At 31.4% G+C, this 22,922-nt stretch overlaps 1 protein-coding gene across 1 annotated transcript; it reads right to left on the reverse strand.

Annotated features, from left to right (window-relative positions):
• Positions 1–1,979: 1,979 nt before the first annotated feature.
• Positions 1,980–21,735, reverse strand: LOC149895806 (uncharacterized). Its single transcript, XM_090118462.1, has 6 exons — positions 21,642–21,735; positions 19,643–19,779; positions 19,100–19,216; positions 8,872–9,017; positions 8,332–8,389; positions 1,980–4,480 (listed from the first exon to the last, which is right to left on the reverse strand). The coding sequence occupies exons 1-6, from the start codon at positions 21,733–21,735 to the stop codon at positions 4,376–4,378; spliced, it is 657 nt and encodes a 218-aa protein (XP_089974588.1). The 3' UTR covers positions 1,980–4,375.
• Between the last annotated feature and the right edge of the window lie 1,187 nt (positions 21,736–22,922).

Raw genomic sequence — 22,922 nt, forward strand, 5'->3', positions numbered from 1 at the left:
TCCATAGTGTTGTGCAATTATCGATACTTGAGTAGGTACGAAGTACTTCATTGATAATGACTGCTTTAAGTTAGGAGAAAAAAAAAGTATTTAAGTATGGATTTTATTGTTATTTGCAGGTTTCTGGCTTGAGAAAAATTAAAAGATGTTTGGGTTAAAGCTATAGCACAGGGAAAATTGAAAGCCTTCAAAACATTCTTGGCCTTGTTCAAATCATTTCGAATCAGACGAATCAGACGGGAAGAATAGTAAAGTGCTTTGCAGAAATGCTGTGCCACAAGTTTAAGGTGGCATCTATTTTAAATAATAAATATTGTAATTTGTTAATTAAGTATCGAAATAAAATGTTGTAAAAAAATTTTTTAAATTAATTTATTTGTTTTATTTGAAGCAATTTATTTTAAACTTTTACCAATTTTTTCCTGTGGGAATGAATTACTTTCCCGCGGTAAATTGTAGCCTATATGTTATTCTGATGTTTAATCTGTAATATGTATAATTATTGTAAAGTTCCATAAAAACTCATTCAGTAGTAGTTTTTTCGTGAAAGAATATCAAATGTCCATTCTTATATATATTTTTGCTTTTATAATATTAGTAGGATAGGATTATTGATTTGTAAAAAGATCAACCAGGTGGAAGTCAGATTCGCGCACGAAGGGTTCCGTATAATTCTATGAATGAATCTATGAAAACAGGAAAAAATACGCACCTTTTTACGAAACCATAAAAAACAACCTAAACCGAAATACCTAATAATATTTTTTTATAAATACCACTACCATACAATGCAAGGCAGTCAATACGCATCGTAAATGAATAATTCCAAATTAAACGAATCTTAAAATTTGGAATTACCTATCCATAATTCAAAATTAAAAGAATCTTAAATTATCTTCAAGCAATTTTATAACTTAATTTTTTTATTTATCGATATTTTAGTATTTGATAAAGTAAAGGCAAGCACTACCTTTTTAGAACAAAAAGTGGCTACATGAGGATTTGAATGCCAAGCAGATAACAGTGTGTTGTCTCTTTCTATCGCATTAATTAGGGTATTGAATAAAAGAGAGCCACTATATAAGAAACGTTCAATTAATTGTTACTTCTCCAGGCTTGTTAATTGCTCCGAGACATGTTTACGTTTTCTCTCCATAGGTTATCTAACGTTCAGGAATCATCCTCGTTCTTTAAAGAATATCATAAAGAATTTTTAACAAAATCGGTTCAGCCGTTCTCGAGTTTTGAGCTTAGCAACACATTTGGCGATTTATTTTAATTATATAGATAGGAATAGGAACAAATAAAACCACAAAATACACAAAAATATTTTATTACGCGTCTAAACACCCACGTCTACAATTGCAAAACTATATTTTCTATACATCAATATCTAAAACATCGAGATGGCACTTAACTATTTATTCACAGGAAAAATTATAACTCATTTTCACATTGACGGACTCATTATTAAAGTTTTTTACTCATTTTTATATGTGGATTCATGGAAAAACATGGAAAACAATAAATACATAGTAACTGTAAGGTAAAAAATTGCTTCCTGGGCTTGCTAAGTCACTGATAGCCTAAACACTTTTTGACGTATTTTTTTATATTATAAACGTCAATGTAACTATATCAGATAAATAAACACATTCTGAATTTGTGAAACTAGGATTTATGAGTTATTTTTACGTGTAAAGTTGTTCTTCATTCTTAAAAGTTTTGTTTTAAATAAGAGATGGCGCTATTATAAAACAAGTGTACTGTCACATTGAAAAGCCCGCCCTTTTTAACCGACATCATGTAAAATAATATCTTTATTATTTTTAAGTAAGGAACAAATGGAGTTACCAAATTAATAAAATTTTGAACCACTCAAAAAACTTAATTTAAAAAAAATACTTATGATGTATTAAATGATAATTATATAATACTGTTGTGGTAAAAAAATACAAAATAGTTGCCATAAAATGTCAGATCATTCCATTAATGAATGAAGTATTACATTTTTTTTTTCAAAGTTTAAAACAAAGGTGTAAGTGTAAAACACAAATTCAAGAGCAAATTAATAAGAAAAAATGCAGATATTACTTAAAGTTAATATAAAAAACGAGATTTTTGATCTAGTATCAAAAACTAAACTTATTTATAAATGAAACATACATCTAGTCATCTTATTACCAGCAGAAATCGAACCTGCGACCTCCGACTACTTAAAAATAATTATATTGCAAGCGAATACATTTTACCTTAAAAATAATTTGAGATTCAATACTTTAAATGTTTCATATGACACAAAATATACGTCATTGTCTTTACTTGTATAATTAATATTTTGTTTCACTCTTTCTTTTTGAAATACAGTAAGTGTGAGCGAGATAAAACATGATTAGGTGAACAACATACTAAAATTGTTTATTTTGCGTAAAAATATATTCAGATATATATTTTATATTATTTTAAAGTCAGATTCAAAAACAATAAGGCTATGTATGATTAGTAGTTTGTATTAATATCATAAAATTATATGATAGTAAGTAAGTAAAAAAAAAAACATATTCGTCATTCGTGATCGAATTTTTTCTATTCTTTATAAATTTATATATTTATAAAGCATTTGAATGCCATAAACCAAAAATATCAAATTAAAAAAACATATTGTCAAAAAAATAATACAAAAAAATCTTGCCACACTAGAAAATGATAATAATAATCTTGTCACACTACAAATAGTTATGTTTACTGCTTTTTCAAAATAAAAGCAATTTTCCCAGCTTTTTACCTTAAAAAAAATATTTTCACGGATTCTTAGCATTATTTACATCGAATTTGTAATTATTATCATATAATAGGCACATAATATCTATTAACGCTAGTACAAGTATCTATATATTTTATAAAACTAAGATTTAGTTGCGCAACAAGTCATATACATTTTAATTTTTTTATACTTATATAAAGAAAGAAAACTTAGAACCTCTTGTATGAAATATAATTAATAAATATTATAAATATATTTTTCAGTCTATTGTATTTCTAAAATGTATTATGTAATGTTCCCTCTTCACAATGGGCAGAGTTGGGCCAACAAATGATCGTCCATATTTGCCGCCATTACGGCGATTATGAAACATCTAAAATGACGGCCGATCATAGACATTTAGGCCCTCTACACTAGCGTGATTGCCTCTACTCGCCCAACGCTGCCCATTGTGAAGAAGACCCATTATGTTTTTATCTGTTTGTATATAGGTATAATTGTTTTTGAATTAATTTGTATTCTCGTCAACAAGTTGCGCAACAAATCGTTCAGCAGCACACAATATACAACTATTCCACGACACTGACTAATTCACATAAATAGATCACTTTATTTCATTTCTAAATACTGCGATACACATATATTTCAGTTATTATTTCCTTCATACCATTACCTATTACATTCAAAATTCAATAATTTTTGAAGTGAAACTTCTTTGGGCGCGTTGAGAGTAAAATTTCAAGCATTTCATGGCAATACATTCACGTCATGGAGTAAGGCGACGATTTTGGTATCTTGCCAAAGAAGTTTCACTTCTGACACGTTTTGTTACATCTGGCTCGTTTTGTTACATTTCCTACAATTTCTCTTTTATTACAACAAATTGCACTTTCCGTTACCCCACATTATTAAATTTCCGTTATTCCCAAAAACATACCGTTATTTTCTAAATTCATATACACAAAGTTTCCGTTATTATTCCGTAACAATTACAATATCAGTTATCACTCTTATTTCCGATATATAACGTTATTTCTTATATTGCAATTTCCGTTACCCCACATTATTATATTTTCGTTATTCCCAAAAACATACCGTTATTTTCTAAATGCATATACACAAAGTTTCCGTTATTATTCCGTAACAATTACAATATCAGTTATCACTGTTATTTCAGATACATAACGTTATTTCTTATATTGCAATTTCCGTTACACCACATAATATTTCCGTTATTCCCAAAAACATTCCGTTATCTAAATGCACGTGTACACTTATTTCACTATGTTTCCGTTATTACATGTTATTGTTACAAAATATATGTTACCGTTATTACAATTCTGTAACAATTGCAATATAATACAATTTCCATTACAAATATTTATGTTATTGTAACAAAAGTCATGTTTCCTTATTGTTATATAAGTTGTTACCGTTATTACAATTCTGTAACAATTGCAATATAATACAATTTCCGTTACAAATATTTACGTTATTGTAACAAAAGTTATGTTTCCTTATTGTTACAAAAGTTGTTACCGTTATTACAATTCCGTAACAGTTGCAATATAATAGTTTCTGTTACAAATATTCCCGTTATTATAACAAAAGTTACGTTTGTGGCGGATCGTCGTCCGCTCTGAGAGCCACCATGTCTGGTAATTTAAAGTGTTGCATGTGAAACGGTGGTTCTGGACTGCTTGATTGTCTATTCGCCTGTAAATAATATTATAAGTTATTATTGTTCACTAGTTATACATCATCATCAATACATATAATAAAATTCTAGAAAAGTGGTGTCTGTACAATGAAAATATGTAAAAAAAAATTAGCAGGGGCTATTACTAAATCGATCCCAAACCCAAAACTGTCGTTAAAAATTTTTTTGTCTGTTTGTCTGTTTGTCCGTTTGTCCGTTTGTCTGTTTGTCTGTATGTTTGAACACGCTAATCTCAGAAACGGCTTATCCGATTTAAATGCGGTTTTCATTAATATATTGTGGTAATCTTCATTTAACATTTAGTGTTTATTTCATGTCAATCGGTTTATAAATAAAAAAGTTATGACCATTTAAGTATTCACGGAGAACATTAATTGCTAAGGCATTCTATGGTACACTATTATACAGTGTACGTTAAAACGTAAGTTATCTGTTATACGCTACAGTTATTTCTATAAAGTGTCCAGGTGATCATATCGAAAGTCCCCAAGGGTGGGGTGGGGGTGGGGGGGGTAAGCTGAGGTAGTAGGGGGGGAGAGGTCAAATTAAAATTATGCTTATTTTTAGGTAAATTTTATACATAAAATGTCCTTTAAATTATGTCGTATTATAATATTTTTAACCCCCGACGCAAAAAGATGGGTGATAAGTGTTTGACCGCTATGTGTAATATGTGTCTGTGTGTGTATCTGTTTGTGCCACCGTAGCTCGCTAGCAGGTAATTAGATGCGGTTTTTTTTGTTAGGCAGCATATTTTCCGACGCTGGTTCTTAGATAAACTATATCAAAATAGGTTAATCCATTTATTATACCTAAGTATACATATAGAGGTAAAAGTAGGAATGAAAATAACTAAAGTTATCGAATATACTTTAGTGATATATTAAATGAAAGTGAACGACCTATCAGTAACAATAAGTCATATTTTATCAAAATCGGTTCATCCATTTATTTGATATACGATATAAAAGTTTTAGGTAATAAAAAAATGATTTTTGACTCAACTCAAGTGACATATGAAATGAAAGTGCATGACGTGTAAAGTATAATTGGACATATTTAATCAAAATCGGTTCATCCATTTACTATACCTATATATGGGTAAAAGTTGGAATGAAAGAAACGATTGTTGTCAAGTACCTATACCTAAGTGACATATCAAATGAAAGTGCATAACGGGTGAAGTACAGTTATAGTTCTATTTTTATCCAAATCGGTTTTTCCATTTATTAGATTACAGCACAGATTACAGCAGTAAAAGTGGGAATGAACAATAATCGAATGAGGTCCAATAATATCTTAAGCGGCATATCAAAATATGAAAGAGCAACGTGTGAATTACAATTAGTAATGTTTTATCGAAATCGGTTCATCCGTTTATTACACTTTAGGGGTGACAGTGGTTAGGTAAATAAACCAAATGGAGCATCAAACGACAGGATAATATGTCGTGTACATATAGGTACAATTAGATAATATGGTTTACATCAAAATCGGTTCTGCCATTTACTAGGGATGGAAAGGTTGAGTCTGTGAAAGAAGAGGGGGATATGGGAGCGAGAGGATAACCACACCCTGGAAATTTTGAATTCTACTCAAAGGCCTGGCGCGGCGCTTGGCAATTTTTTTCTTAAATATACCACTTCTTTTGCCACTGTGGTCCATTACAATTTGTGCACGGTTACGGCCCAACTTAAAAGATGTCAAGGAGCAACAAACTTATAGATATCAATATGATGAATGTACCTATTATGGAGGTAAAGGTAGGTCTCGCTCACTTGAAAATATTACATGAAAACAAGAAACCGAAGTTTAAAAATAAAAAAAAACCAAATGCAATGAAGGAAAAGGAATAAATAATTTTACAAACTTCCCGACGATCTTCAAAATTATGATAATATGATAATGATGGTATGGCAGCCCCGACGACTTTGTTTTTTTTATTTTTATAAATATTTAAAATGGTATTTATTTTTAAAGATCTTCGGGAAGTTTGTGAAATTATTTATTCCTTTTTCTACGCACTTTTCTTCGTTGCGTTGGGGTTTTTTTTAATTTAATTTTTATTGCACAGTCTAAACGGTTTAGTTACTACAGGCGCGAGATAGGAAAGATGAGCGCTGAGACAAACGTCAAAACGCAAAGGAATAGAAGGAATCCGCTACGATACTAATTGTCTTATGACAATACGCTTATGCGTATGATGTGTTTTGCACAATTTTATTAAATTGCGACTGGATGAAAATTTTGTTCGTGATCGTCGTCGTCGTTGGTAGGGTGAACAAATCTTTAGTAAAACATCATCACTACGCTTATGTCAATTAGTATCGATAGCGGATTCTATTCCTTTGCGTTTTGACGTTTGTCTCGGCACTCATTTGCTGCACAATATATTGTCAAAAACATCCATACAAGGAAGGAAGGAAAATAAATTTGCTCCTTTCCCTCCTGGTGCCTAAAAAATAATATGACATAATTTAAAATAAATTTTACGTAGAAAATTAATTAGTTAGGCATTTATCTTTTTAGCTCAGTTTAGTAATAAATTTTACTAAAAGTTTTTTTAATTATTTATGGTAATACGTGTTTATTCAATAAAAGTTAAGTAGTAACTACTATGCAGTCACTATTCCACGCGGACGAAGTCGCGGGCACAGCTAGTTATAGAATAAAATTCTCCTTCTCTACTTAATATTATAAATGCGAAAGCAACTCTGTCTGTTTGTCTGAAAAACGCCTAAACACTGAAATTTGTTACAAATAAAATTTGATATTTGAGAAAAGACATACGATAGGATTTATGCAGAAATCCCCCTGGACGGGAAATATGTAGGTTATTCTTTGACTATGTTACGAAACCCCTGACTGAAACCTAGTAAGTATATTATTTATGTTAAGTTCTTTTAAATGCCAACTTAGGTGATATTAGTCGTGTTTAGATCACGTGTTTTTAATGGTATCTATTAAAATTCTCAAAATAAGTCAATTTTACGTAAATAGTTAAAAAGTGAAGTCCCGTGTCTCCGTAGTGGGGTAAGGGGCAGATGCATTATTCATACATCTGTTTCACTGATCGATTTTCTTTAGGGACAAGTAGGTGATCAGCCTTCTGTATCCTAACAGACCGAGACATTTTTTTTTCTTCGTCTACACCGGGAATCGAACCCAGGACCCCTCGATTCTACGCTCACGCGTCAACCACTTTAACAAGGAGGCGGTCCGTAAATTATTAACTGAACATATTTCTAACTAGCTTCCGCCCGCGACTCCGTCCGCGCGGATGTCGGTCTTCGCGTGGATGGTTTATTTCTCCATTTTGAGTAACTCTGACAATGACATCTTATAAATATCTATTGGACCCAAATACGGCTAGGCCTATAATAATACCCAACGTGTGTTCGCGGTTCTACAGAACAACGTCTATGGATAAAACTGATAAATTAAGATTATTTTTTTTCTACGTATTTTTCCAGGATAAAAAGTATCCTATTTTACGCCCAGGATAATAAGGTATAATTATACCAAGTTTCATCGAAATCGAACCGTTAGTTTTCACGTGATGTCTTCACATACAGACAGACAGACAGACAGACAGACAGACAGACAAAAATTTTTTTAATCACATATTTGGGTTTGGTATCGATCCAGTAACACCCCCTGCTATTTATTTTTTCAATATTTTCAATGTACAGAATTGACCCTTCTACAGATTTATTATATGTATAGATTACCTAATTATATTAATAGCCGAAATGTAAGCAATAGGATTGATTAGTATATCAATGCATGACATTAATTATTTTCAATATAATTCAATATTGTTAATAGATAAGTAGAAATTACCAACTTGCGTACTGCGGCCTCTACGTCGGCGCGGTAAGATGCCCTTGCGCGCCATGAAGAAACTGAAATATTATAATAAATAATAAATTTGGATCATGTCGTAAATAAATCTTGAATTATTGTGTTGTTAGTTTATTATTATTATTTGGTATTTTAGCTCAGTCAACTTAATACTTGTAGTGCTTGGGTCACATGGCAAAATTCGTATGTGGCGCATAATAAAACGAAAAGTGTAACGATTAATTAAAATTAATTATTAATTCAGACGTCATAATATATTGTAGATGTAGAAAAAGAAAATGTAAATATGTACCTATATAATAATAAAACGAGAGGCTCATTAGATTGGTCATGACTTTTTCTCTTTTAGAATTTTTTCCTCGTAAAATTTCAAGGTCGCGATGGCAATACTGTCACGTCATGGAGTAAGACGATGATTTTGCTATCTTGTCAAAGAAGTTTCACTTCTGTAATCGTTCTCGATACAAATGGTCTTTTTTTGAAGAACAATTTTTTTTCATCAAAATATAAACATTAAACATACCGTATAGTAGATATAGGTATATTAAACTGCTCGGACACAGTTTGGAAAGTCAGTCCCCTGCTCACACAGTCAGCCGCTTGCCGTAATACAACCTCGCTCCGTCGGATTCGCTTGTTTATATTGTATTCTGGCTGATTTTGGTTCACCTGTTGATTAATTATTTTTATATTTAAAATCATTTATTTGTTTAGGTTATTCCTGTTAATTATTTTCGTTATTTCTGGTCATTACATATTAATTCCCTTTAAAATACTTTAATATTGTTTAAAATGTGTTCAAATGAAATAAACGTATACCAGTTTGTTGGCGAATTGTGCGAACGTGAAATAAATGTTGTGTTAGTTACTTTGTAACACAATTCTGACAAATAAATTATTTTCATTTCATTTTTAATTTTTTTTATTGTACAATAGGGGAGCGCTTGGCCACAATCTCGCCTGATGGTAAGCTGCCTAAGATGGAGCGCGCTTCCCTAAAATGTACCTGCCCCCCTAGTCAAGTGGCTTTCTGTTAGCGTAGCGTTCAATAGAATAGACTACGAATGTATGAGATTGACGTAGGCTATAGATAAACGTATCTACAGGTTCCGTCAATCTCATACATTCGTAGTCTATTCTATTGAACGCTACGCTAACAGAAAGCCACTTGACTAGGGGGGCTGTTCACTCTCCACTCTTCATTTCATTTAATTTCCGTTATTTCTGTTCATTACATGTTATTTTCGTTATTCATGAATTCGTGACTTGCTTGTTCAATTACATTTGACTCCACGTTCAAAATTTAAATTATATTTTTTAAATGTACTAGCATAAATTATTGTAATTTTCAAATAAGTACGCGTGTAACGGAAAATTTTCAAAGAATAAGACCGCCTGTCCATCTGCAAGAAAACTTCCGCAAGTAATGTCCGACAGTCTGTCTGACAGTAGCTTGCAAGTCTAATTCCGCGTTTCCACCTGCAAGTAGACTTGCAGGTTGCTGTCAGACAGACTGTCGGACATTTCTCGCGGAAGTTTTCTTGCAGATGGAAACGCGGCCTAAGGAAAATATTTTTTCCTCAAGCCACAGATCACTACATAGTATAAAACAAAGTGGCTTTCCCTGTCCCTATGTCCCTATGTCCCTATGTCCCTTTGTACGCTTAAATCTTTGAAACTACGCAACGGATTTTGATGCGGTTTTTTTTAATAGATAGAGTGATTCAAGAGGAAGGTTTATATGTATAATAACATCCATTAAATAGTGGCGAAGTACTGTTATTTTTGAGGTTTCTAATGTGATGTCGTAAAAAATTACATTTTTTCCGCTTACATTGCAAACGCAGGCTGAACCCTACGAGTTTTATCAAAATAATGTACTAAGTATTTTACACATTGAAAAGGTGTACAGAAAAGTCCACGATGGTATATGTCTATCTCTTATGGATAACCCACAAAAACTTTTTGTTGTCATTTACTTTTTACGACAAATAATGGCTAATTTTCGATGCGATTTTAACTTAACCAATAAAATACCTTGAATACATTGTTCATTTAAGGTTGATGTTCCGACCGTCCCTCCATACATTTTTGATTACCTCTAAACACTTAACACAGACACTATTTCTTTAAAACTAATCATTTTATCACTTCTCTATAATGAAATGTGTGCGCGTTCGACCTTTTTAATCAATAATTTACAATATTTACTTAGAAAAACAACAGTAAAATACCGGAAAAATTTGACACTTCTACAGTAGTGTGCGTGACTTTTGCCAAGCGAAACACGACATAAAGCACGACATCTAGCGCATAGACTATATACTTATTACAGATCTAGCGCGTCAATGTCTAAACGAAAGGCGATGTTTAGACATTGACGCGCTAGATGTCGTGCATTCGCGTTCGTTATCTTATGCATAATGAGCATAATTCTAATAAATCAAAGTTCTGTGTAAAAATTGAGTAATTTCATTTCCAATCGTTCAAAGAAAATAACAATAAAATAAAATAAAACTAATGACCTTAGAAACTGTTTTTTTTTATTTATTACTCATTATTGTTCGTCCGTCGTAGGTCTGTAAACTGTATTGTACACTGAAGGTAAATGGTACTGTAGGTACTTTAGTTCGGCGTCGTCGCTCGTCGGCTTGATATAAAATTACATTCTTGATTTCATTGACACGCGCTATGATTTGCGCGCGGAATTTCTTGTGTTGTGAATTTATTTTTGTATGCTATGCATTTTAATTGATTCAAATTGCAATGTTTCTCTAGTATGCATTTGAGACTATATTGTAAATTGTAATAATTGATCGTGGGTATAGTAATTAATTATTCTAATAACGCAATTAGTAATATATATGTATTTTCGGTGGGATTCAAAACAAAAAATTGGCCCGTGATTTTTATGAAATTTCACCACATTGCAAATCACATCAATCATAGTTCGTACACATGTATGACGAAAGTGATTAGTATTGTGGCTAACATTGACTCATCAGTTCATCACTGAAACCAGTGATAAATCAGTACCTATATCATATTGTGTTTGAATATTTTTAAACAATGATATAAGTATACAATTATTATAAATCGGTAAACTATCAAAGTAATCACAAACTTGCAAACATTGGTAAAATGTCCAGTAGTTTATGAGCCTATTCATTACAATCAAACAAACAAACAAAGTTTTCCTCTTTATAATATTAGTGTAGACAAACACTATGAATACGATCACGAATGCAAATTCGGGGATTTTCTAATTATTGCTAAATAATAATTGAATTCGTTTTGAAATACTCTATAATTTTTAGTGTATAAATAGACATTTATAATGTGGTGCTCATTTTTTTTGTACTGCTAACGCTATTGTAGGTACCTATTTTCGTTGTTTTATTTCAAGTGAACACGGCCATACAATTTTGTCACGAGCCGCCTATGATTGTAGGTACGTTTGTTAGGCTCCTTCGTCGTCCGCGTCGCGTCGGCTCGAAAGTTCTTGATTTCATTGTCACGCGCTATGATTTGCGCGCGGATTTTCTTGTGTTGTGAATTTATTTTTGTATTATTATTATTATTATTTTTTTTTTTTTTTATTTTATTGATTCAAATAAAATATTTCACTAGTATGCATTTGAGACTATATTGTATTATGTATAATTTATCGTAGGTATAGTTATTCTTATAACGCAGTTATATTTTCGGTGGGACAATTTGACCCGTGATTTTTCTGAAATATCACCACGTTGCAAATCACATCAATCATACACACGTATGACGAAAGTATAGTGGCTATAATTGACTCATCAGTTCATCACTGAAACCAGTGATAAATCAGTACATATATCATATTTTATTGTGTTTGAATATTTTTTAAACAACGATATATACAATATTATTATAAATCGGTAAACTACCAAAGTACTTCCGAATTTTCAGACAGACAAACAAGTAGTTTGAACACGCAGTTTTCTTATACTAGTAGCAAAAATCAAAACCATAATATTATGTTTCCCTACTATATTTTACTAAAAGTCGAGTGCGTCGAAATCGTAAATAATAATATGTTTTTCACCTTCCTGGTTATTTTCCCATAGTAAATAGTGTTTTAGGTTTGTTGTTGTAGGTAGGAATAATAATAATTATTCTTACATGTTGGTTATGAAATGTATATTGAAATAATTTACTTTTACAAATCATTAGTGATATTAGTTTTGAGTGAAAATGCTTGGATCAGCATAATATTATATGGTACTTCAAATACATGTTTTGATAAAAAAAACAATAGTGTAATAAAATAAAACTGCGTTTTATTGTAATCAATGTTGACAATTTTAAATTCCAAAATTATTGATCAATAAAATAGTTTACACCAACAAATATAACTTTTATTTTTATAACAATCGTTCATAATATAAACCGTAGCAGGTGGCGTTTTGAAGTTCTGTCTACTCATACAGAAAAATGGAAAACTTGTTTTTTTTGTAAACAATTTATTACTCATGTTGTTTGGCAACTCGAAGCGTGGTCGTCCGTCGTAGGTACTTTTGTTCGGCGTCGCGTCGTCGTCCGCGTCGGCTTGATATAAAACATTCTTGATTTCATTGACACGCGCTATGATTTGCGCGCGGAATTTCTTGTGTTGTGAATTTATTTTTGTATGCTATGCATTTTAATTGAATCAAATTGCAATATTTCTCTAGTATGCATTTGAGACTATATTGTAATAATTGATCGTGGGTAGGTATAGTAATTAATTATTCTAATAACGCAATTATATTTTCGGTGGGATTCAAAACAAAAAATTGGCCCGTGATTTTTATGAAATTTCACCACATTGCAAATTATATATTATACAATTATAGGTCTACCAGAATCTGATGGCAAATTTATATTTTAAAAATAAAAGATTTTCATGTGGCAACTTTATTTGACAACTATCACATTGGTTGTCAAATTATTGTGTTGATGATTAATTTTTAGGATTTTGTCTTCAAAATCTTCGAAATGTCGATAAAACCGCTGCGATCACAAGCAAGAGGTGTTGTTTACAATGTGTATAGAAAAACATTCGATGAAGAAGGGTCAAACACATCACAATTTTCAATTTTAAAGCGCGTGAAAGATTTTATTGCTAAGTTGGACTTATCCGTTTTGATACTTTAAATTAATAATGTTGTTTGTTGATTAAAATATAATTTTATGAAAACTTATTACAGGAGTTTCCATTCTTGGCTATTTGTCAAGTCAATTTTATAATGTGTTAATACTTACGAAAATAAACATGATTTTATTTTATTATTTTTTTATTTTATAAAAAATTATAAACAATCGTTAATTAATATAGTAAATAAGTTTTGATCTGCATTATCATTACATCCATATTTTCACATGCCATAATGATATACAATATACAATATTCAAATATAGGTATGTGTAAATACATAATATTATGTATTACCTTTAGAAAAGTAATATGTATATTATACATGTAATAAGTACCTACGTAATATTACGTGGATATCTCATTATTGAATACAGTATTATTATATTGTTTAATGTGACTAATGATATTGAGGACAAAATAAAAAATACGCAGTATCAAAATCGTTCAGTCCATTTTCCCTAGGGTTGCACACTCAAAATTTTGATTTCCCTAATTGCCATCAGATTCTGGTTTACCTATACAATTACAATTATTATAAATCGGTAAACTATCAAAGTAATTACAAACTTGCAAAATATGCTTTTCCGAATTTTCAGACAGACACACAATTTTATTAGTTTGTTTTAGCAAAGTAGGTACCTATACCTATACGCTTACGTCGCGCGTCGCGTCGTCGAAAACGGTGCGCCCAGAAACAAACATACCTAATTCAGTTACAATCCTTTTTTTGTTCCGTAATTTATTGTATTTATTCTAATACGATTTTTTTTATTCGTCGGCCAGTTCTACTAGGTATAAAAAGATAAAATTGAAATATAATTATTGTAGCGACAGCCATATTATGTTACTATGTTTTCGTAAATATGTTTTTCACCTTCCTGGTTATTTTCACATAATCTTATCTTCTTATATATAAAAATGAATCGCAAAATGTGTTGGTAAGCGCATAACTCGAGAACGGCTGAACCGATTTCGATCATTCTTTTTTTATTATATTCCTTGAAGTACGAGGATGGTTTTTATGTAGAGAAAACGTAAATATTATGTACCACGGGCGAAGCCGGGGCGGACCGCTAGTATATATATATAAATGAATCGCAAAATGTGTTGGTAAGCGCATAACTCGAGAACGGCTGAACCGATTTCGATAATTCTTTTTTTATTATATTCCTTGAAGTACGAGGATGGTTCTTATGTAGAGAAAACGTAAACATGTACCACGGGCGAAGCCGGGGCGGACCGCTAGTCTTATATATAAAAATGAATCGCAAAATGTGTTGGTAAGCGCATAACTCGAGAACGGCTGAACCGATTTCGATAATTCTTTTTTTATTATATCCCTTGAAGTACGAGGATGGTTCTTATAGCTAGAGAGCTAGTTAGTTTAGTTTTAGTGCAGTGGCAGTGTAAATGTTGTTGTTGAGGTTATGTAAATTTAACACTTTAGTTAACTACCAAGATATAAAGAAATGAGGATAGGACACAATAACTATTGGTTGAGGTATTTATAAACTCATAATATACTTTTAAAAAAATCACGTTTTAATAAATTTCTAGAATTAAATTAGAACAGCTGATTCAAAATAGCCTAAAAAATCTTAATAATAATAATTACGCTTCACAGCAAGAAGAAATGTACCATATGTACCCGCACAAAGTCGATATTGTGTTGCCTACCGTTCGACTCAATGGCTAGGGTTGTAACTACCTTTAATAATTATTACCAAACTAATAAACCGAGTGATGCGAAATAACCATAATTCTTTTAGAGTTTGATAAAATGATCAGGCAGGTATTTTCTTTAATCCTCTGAATTCTCGGTTACTAAATTGTATCGTTGAAATTATTCTTAATCGCGTAAATTTAATAAATAATCATATGGAAAACACTTTTCATTTGTTTTTTTACTTTCACGCCCAACTACTATACAATAATTACGTTGTTTCGGTATTTTGACGAGAAAACGCAGGAAACATCCGTTGTATCATTTTAGATAGATTGTATATTTTGTATCTGTAGAATTGAAATCAAAGCTATGTATATGTTGTCTCCATTCTTTTCTTATCGGATTGTTGATCCCAATGCGAATGCGTCACTTAAATTTTATAAAAGACAATTAAGAACATCAAAAATAAAGTGATACGTAAATATTTCACAGTGCAATATATTATGTAATTAATAATAATTATATATTTATGAAAAAATAATTACATCAGATTTAATAATAGCAATTGTTTTGAATGTACATAATATGAATAAATGATTACATCATAATAGTAATAATCACAATTGTTTTATTTCCCATTTGTTGCAACCCTAGCATATTTTCATGTAGCAGCAGAAGTACCTACACTGGCGGCGCGGCGGCATCGTGCGACATCAAAGGCATTGCCTTACTAGGTAAGTTTATAATGACTCATTTCTTTTATTATATAATTTACGTTTTACTTTTACAGAATCCGATTCAATGGATTATGAAGACGAGTCACACAACGCCATACGATAGTGATGATGAATGAACATTTCAATAAATGCATGCGTGTTTTTTTATGTTGTTTTGTAATTGTTAATTGTTTCTTAAATAAAGAAATAAACTAAATATTTAAATGATGATTTGTTATTTGCAACACAACTTTATATTTGAGATTCTTTACAAATGTATATTTAGTTTTGTATCATCAAATTTATAAATTTTATTCCATAGTTTTCAAAATTAAATGTAAATGACCATAAAAACATTAATAAAGTAAATCATTGATGTAAGGTCAGGGAACGTAATACATATATACATCTGACCATGTAGAAGCTAAGTCTTGTTGACTGCTGAAGTCTGTAAAGTTTTGTTGTCTGCTGAAGTCTGTACGCAATGAAAATGTCTGCCGTTTCGAAAATAAGTTTTTAAGACCCTAATAAATAAAATATATGAATGGCAGATCTGGTCAAATACTTTCAAAATTGTATTTTTTTCAGCACTTTCATAAGTGTCTGCCAGAATGTTATCCGCGTGATAATGGTCTGCCATTGTTATTTTCCGATAGTAATAATAATCTATTTTCAAATATCAAAATGGCAGACGTGGTCAAATGGTTTCAAAGTTCGCCAAAAATTTCCACCTGTCTTACCTAAGCGCGCGCCCCGTCCACCACTCTGGGCTTAGTGACTCCTCATCTCATGTATAGTAGGTATAGGGGAATCAACACACAAAAATCCAGGTCTGGTCAAATACATACAGGTAGCTTTGCGCTAGCTCTCTAGCTATTACTTCTTATGGAAAGAAAACGTAAACATGTACCACGGGCGAAGCCGGGGCGGACCGCTAGTAAATAATAAAATAATAAATAGTGTATTAGATTTGTTATTGTATCTTGTATACCTACGAATAATTATTCTTACGTCTTGTTGGGAAATGTTCAAATACCTACCTATTGAAATAATTTACTGTTACAAATCATTAGTGTTATTAGTTTTGAGTGAATAGGCATGGATCAGAAATTCAGAATATAATATGCTACTAACTACTCAAATACATACATGTTTACACAACAAACACCACTGACCTCTATAACTATAAGTTATAGAGGTCAGTGACCGTCAGTGACAAACACTATGGATACCTACGCTCGCGAATGCAAATTCGGTGATTTACTAATTATTGATACCTAGTCATTGAATTCGTTTTGAAATAGCCTGTACTTTGTAATTTTTAGTGTTATAGACATTTATAAAATGTGGTGCTCATTTTTTTGTAATAAATCATCCCGAACGCTATTGTATTTTCGTTGTTTTATTTCAAGTGAACACCTATACAATTTTGTCACGAGCCGCCTCTGGCCTCTGGGTGAAATAAACAAGTCAAATGATTTTTGTTCTAATTGTATTTTGGTAGTAGTTTGTTTAGAATTTACATTACCATTGTTTAATTTTTATTTTGTATTTGCAGTAAAATAAAAAGATGAAAAACTTCATTAGGTATATTGTACGACACCTCACTCTGAATCGCGCTAGCGAAATTTTTTCGTTACAGAGCACATATACAACTTTCGGACAATCTTCATTGAGGCCGGCCGGCAAATCGAGTATGTCGAGAAACTTCACTTATTCGATGGAGGTATTCTACCTTCCTTCCTCCACAGTTGTGGGACCCCGACGTGCATTGAACACGCAGCTTTCTGATACTAGTAGCTAAAATCAAAACCACAGATATGTCTGTGATCAAAACCATAATAATATTTTTACCTATTATTTTACTAAAAGTCGAGTGCATCGAAATCGTAAATATGTTTTTCACCTTCCTGGTTTTTTTTCCATAGTAAATAGTGTTTTTGATTTGTTGTTGTATGAATAATTATTCTTACTTGTTGGTTATGAAATGTATTTTGAAATAATTTACTTTTACAAATCATTAGTGATATTAGTTTTGAGTGAAAATGCTTGGATCAGCATAATATCATATTTGCTACTTCAAATACATGTTTTGATAAAAAAAAAACAATAGTGTAATGTAGGTAATAAAATAAAACTGCGTTTTATTGTAGGTAATCAATTTTGACATTATTTATTTCCCAAAATTACAATAAAATAGTTTACGCCAACAAATATAACTTTTATTTTTATAACAATCCTACTTCCTACTAATGCGAAAGTTCATACATGTTTCAAAAGAAAAACTTTTACTTTTACTATTATTTCAATTTATCCGGTTTAATTAAGACTTAATATTGATACATATGATCATTATAAATACAAATAGGAATTAACAATATAACGAATACGTGGCACAACTAAAATTTTACCGATACCACCCGTGGTCATTCTCCTTTGTGGGTCATTTGTAACAGGATGGCGGTTCTACAGCGAAAAAAGAAAAATGATGGTCAGAACGCTGATACCGGATACCTTAAGATACTGTAATATAAAATATTACTAGATTAGATAAAATATTATAGGTAGTATCTTCACCGTGTGTGACGCGCTTTACATTCACGCCATCTAGAGTTAAATCTTTATCATTTTTGTATACGTCTGTGTGTGTAAACGACCCTGTATGCAATGACAGATGTTAAAACGCATAATTTTACCGAATTGGGTGGATTTTAAGGCAATGATATAACATATTTCAATAAAATATAATATTCAGTAACCGCCATGACTATTCCTAGGTTTGATGACTATTCCAATTACGCAAAAACTCAAATAAACTAGAAATGTAGAATTCAGCGCCATCTAGCGGGATATTGGCTGGGAACAGATCGTTGCAATCACCTTAATATAGATCTATATGGCCCTTTACACCGTATGATTTAAGTGAATATTTTCGAAGATATTACAGATTTAAAAATTGCGGGACGTAGCGTTTGCGGCGGTACCGGCCGGCCGCCCGGCTATATATTATTTTATACCCGTGCGAACTGCGAAGCCGGAGCGGGCCGCTATGTTTTTATAAACAACGTTCACAGTTTTTCTGTAGTGTATTTAGTATCAGCATTGCACCCGAGCGAAGCCGGGGCGGGTCGCTAGTAATATAATAATTATATACTCAAACCTTCAAACTATTAAAATACGTATATAATTTTTTACTTACCTGTTGTCTATCCCCAACATGTATGACATTAACCGACGGGACGTACCCGGGGCCGATCGTCATGATCGTGGGACGAACCTCCACGTATGGGCCTTGGGACGGGGGCGTGGGGTTCGGCTAGAATTTATTTTAAATATTTTAGAGAAATTAATTAAACAGTATTATTTATTTAAGATAAATTCATTGATTTAACTTTTTTCATTCATGACTGTAAGTATGTAATAAATTTTTATTTCTTTAGAAATAAAATTTTCTCTGGCCCTATGATAAAAGTGATAGGACTAAAAGTAAATTTTATTATATCCATGTCGATTCATATGTAACCTTTTTTTTCTTTTTTGAAAAATCTTTTTTACCGTATAGTAGTAAATAAATAGTGGTTTATAATATGCTTAATGCTCTATAAAATAATGGTGTGAATTACATTTAATAGTTGACTTACAATTACAACGAGTTTTAATTCCTTTTAAAGCTTTTACTCGATAAACATTTTATTTTCACATCTACCCACCATCTACTACAAAACCAACAAACTACCCTCACCGTTGACACCTGCTGTATTATAAAAGCCGGCGGTTCATCCCGCGTGTCGTAGTTGTGATCCGTGATCCGCGCGGAGCGGGTGTCGCTCTCTGAATCACTCCCGTCGTATTGACATTGCACATTGGCTATTGCGTATTCTGAAATTAATGACATAGATAATAGAAGTGTATGTAGAATTTCGTATAGAATTAGAAAGGATGGATAAGCAAAAATATAAGATTACCTTAATAAGTGTTGTTTCAGATTGGCAGTTCCATACAATTTATAATTTAATAACTGCGTCTGTTTTCTACAGATCGTACTAATGTTATAAACGCAAAAGTTTGTAAGAATGGATAGATGTTTGTTACTCTATCACGCAAAAAACAGCTGATCGGATTTATATGAAATTTAGTACAGAGATAGGCTACTTCTTAACCGGATAACACGCTTAATGCATGAATGCTATATATGACATGAGAGAAGCTAGGACGGACCGCTATTAGAAATCATCAAAGAAGTTTTGATTCTGACACGTGTGCTTGGCACACACGCTTTTTTACAAATCAAATATACAAACATTTGATATATATATTTCCATTTCCACGTCTTGTAGGGTGATATATCACAAGATGGGCTACGTGGCTAGTGTTAGAGCGATTGTCGTATTGTTGAAATATCCTAATCTTAATCTTAATAAAGGCGAAAGTTTGTAAGTATGGATGTATCATGTATGGATATATGGATGTTTGTTACTCTTTCACGTAAAAACTACTGAACCGATTACAATGAAATTTAGCACACATATAGAGGGTAACTTGGATTAACACATAGGATAGGTTTTATCCCGGAAATCCCACGGGAACGGGAACTATGCGGGTTTTCCTTTGAAGCCGCGGGCGGAAATCTAGTATTCTACTATTTTATCATATTGTTTTATTTTTGTTACAGTGTTTGTAATCTGTTGACACTAGCATTTTATTTACAACTAGGAGTGTTTCAATCACAAATTAGTTTAAAACCTAATGTAAATGAAAGAATAAAATAATTTGAATTTGAATAATCCGTCTCGAAGGACCAAATGTAATATCTATACTAATATTATAAAGCTGAAGAGTTTGTTTGTTTGTTTGAACGCGCTAATCTCGGGAATTACGGGTCCGATTGAAAAAATTCTCTCGGCGTTAGATAGCCCATTCATCGAGGAAGGCTATAGGCTATATATCATCTCGCTAAGACCAACAGAAACCGCGGATCACAGCTAGTTTAGTTATATTATACTTTACTACTGATTGAGATAATAATAAATGTTTTATAGGAAAATAAATAAAACTCTTTATTACACCACATTTATCCTTTATTCATAATAATTTACAAATCCTTATTCTAATGGTACAAAATTATAAATTTTCAAATGTAACCATTGTTAAATTGATAGGGATATAAAGAAAAACATTTACAATCACGTTAAATTACATAAAAAGAAAAAAATATTTCAGTGCATGTAAGTTGTTGAAGCATTTTAGTATTATTTTTTAGTAAAAACATGAGTTTGTAAGTTTGTTATTACTCTATAAATAATCCATTTTGTGAATAACAAAAAAAAACACAATGGCAGTAGATTAATTATAGTAGTATAGTAGATTAATATGTTTCTCTTCTCCATAATACTCGGGTACCACCAGAAGGACGGTACCCGGATCTTTGGAAGGCTTACGTGGGGACACGGATCCAACACGCAGAGGCCCTTTCGAGACTTTTAATGTGTTGTGGGACACCAGCCGCAGCCTGCCCATGACTGCACTATAGAGATACAGCCCTGGGCAGTCCGCGGCCGATGTAGGACTATTGCAGGGTATGGAAATTTAATGATTGGGCTATGGATTGGGATGCTAAATGGACTGGTACTGGGGACTATGGGAAACTATGGCACCTGCCTTTCTAGTAGATTAATTATTGTTAGTGCTAGACTAGCCTTTCCATTTGTTCAGTTTTATTCAGTTCACTGTCTCTTTCTCACTCACGATAGTTGTATCATGCCATCTCACTGTGACGTCTAATCGTGTGTGCGTTAGTGTGCCGTGTTTGAAGATCGAATATTGTGTTGGTAACATATCTACACCTATTACTTGTATGTAATATGTGTGACTTTCTTTTAAGTAGTTAATATATTATGTATATTTAACGTGATTCAAAAGTTAGGAAATAAAGAGTAAATGCCAACATAAATACAATTATACAGTTATTATAAACAAATAATAAACTATTGTTATATGTAATAATAATAATTAAATAATTAAAACGAACAATTCTTTGAACTCATATAAGAAATTAATCTACTTTGGCTTTATAGGAACTAAAAATGTAACAAAAAATTGGCACAAAAACTCACATTTCTATAGTTATTGCTGTAAATAAAAACCTTAATAAAATATTGCAGTAATATCTTCATTTACTAAATAATAATTATATAAAATTTTATATCTATGCAGACTCGAATAATTTTTGGCTTCTTTCTAAAATATGATTTTATTTTCACTAAATCAATAGTATTTTATTGCACTAAAAAATCTAAATTTTAACTTTTAAAACACTTTAAATTTTGCCTGACAGGTAAAATTTTAGTGTTTTTATTTAACAAGACCGATCCCGTATTTTTAAAGTCATAAATAAATAAATCTTATATATAAAAATGAATCGCAAAATGTGTTGGTAAGCGCATAACTCGAGGACGGCTGAACCGATTTCGATAATTCTTTTTTTATTATATTCATTGAAGTACGAGGATGGTTCTTATGTAGAGAAAACGTAATTATGTACCACGGACGAAGCCGGGGCGGACCGCTAGTATAACATAAAACTTCTGAAAATATACTTATAAATAGAAAGGTTCCTATAAATTAATTTAGTGAAAATTTAATCATTATACCTACCAAAATTTATAAAAAAAATGATTTATATTTATATAAACACTAACACATAATATCTTAGTGGCTAGTACGAAAATATATAATTCGAAATTATTTCACATAATATTATTATAGACTAGATTATTAAATGTCCCAAAAATATCGTCAAATTGTTAAGAATATTGTCTTAAAAAAAATTAAAGAATTTTTAGAACAAATAACAAAAACATATTTTTTGTTCGTTTTTAGTAGAAAAAATCCTAAACTACTAATTGATTTGATAATATTTTCAAGAAAAAATGCATGATACCTACCTGACTGTATATTATTTATCTCATGTGCCCGAGTGACTGGTAAAATATAAATTTATATAGTCACAAAAAACCGCCAAA

This window comes from Colias eurytheme, chromosome 30, assembly GCF_061535395.1.
Source record: "Colias eurytheme isolate Ceu_HAF_F1 chromosome 30, ilColEury1 Martin Lab GWU primary, whole genome shotgun sequence".
Lineage (NCBI taxonomy): Eukaryota > Metazoa > Arthropoda > Insecta > Lepidoptera > Pieridae > Colias > Colias eurytheme.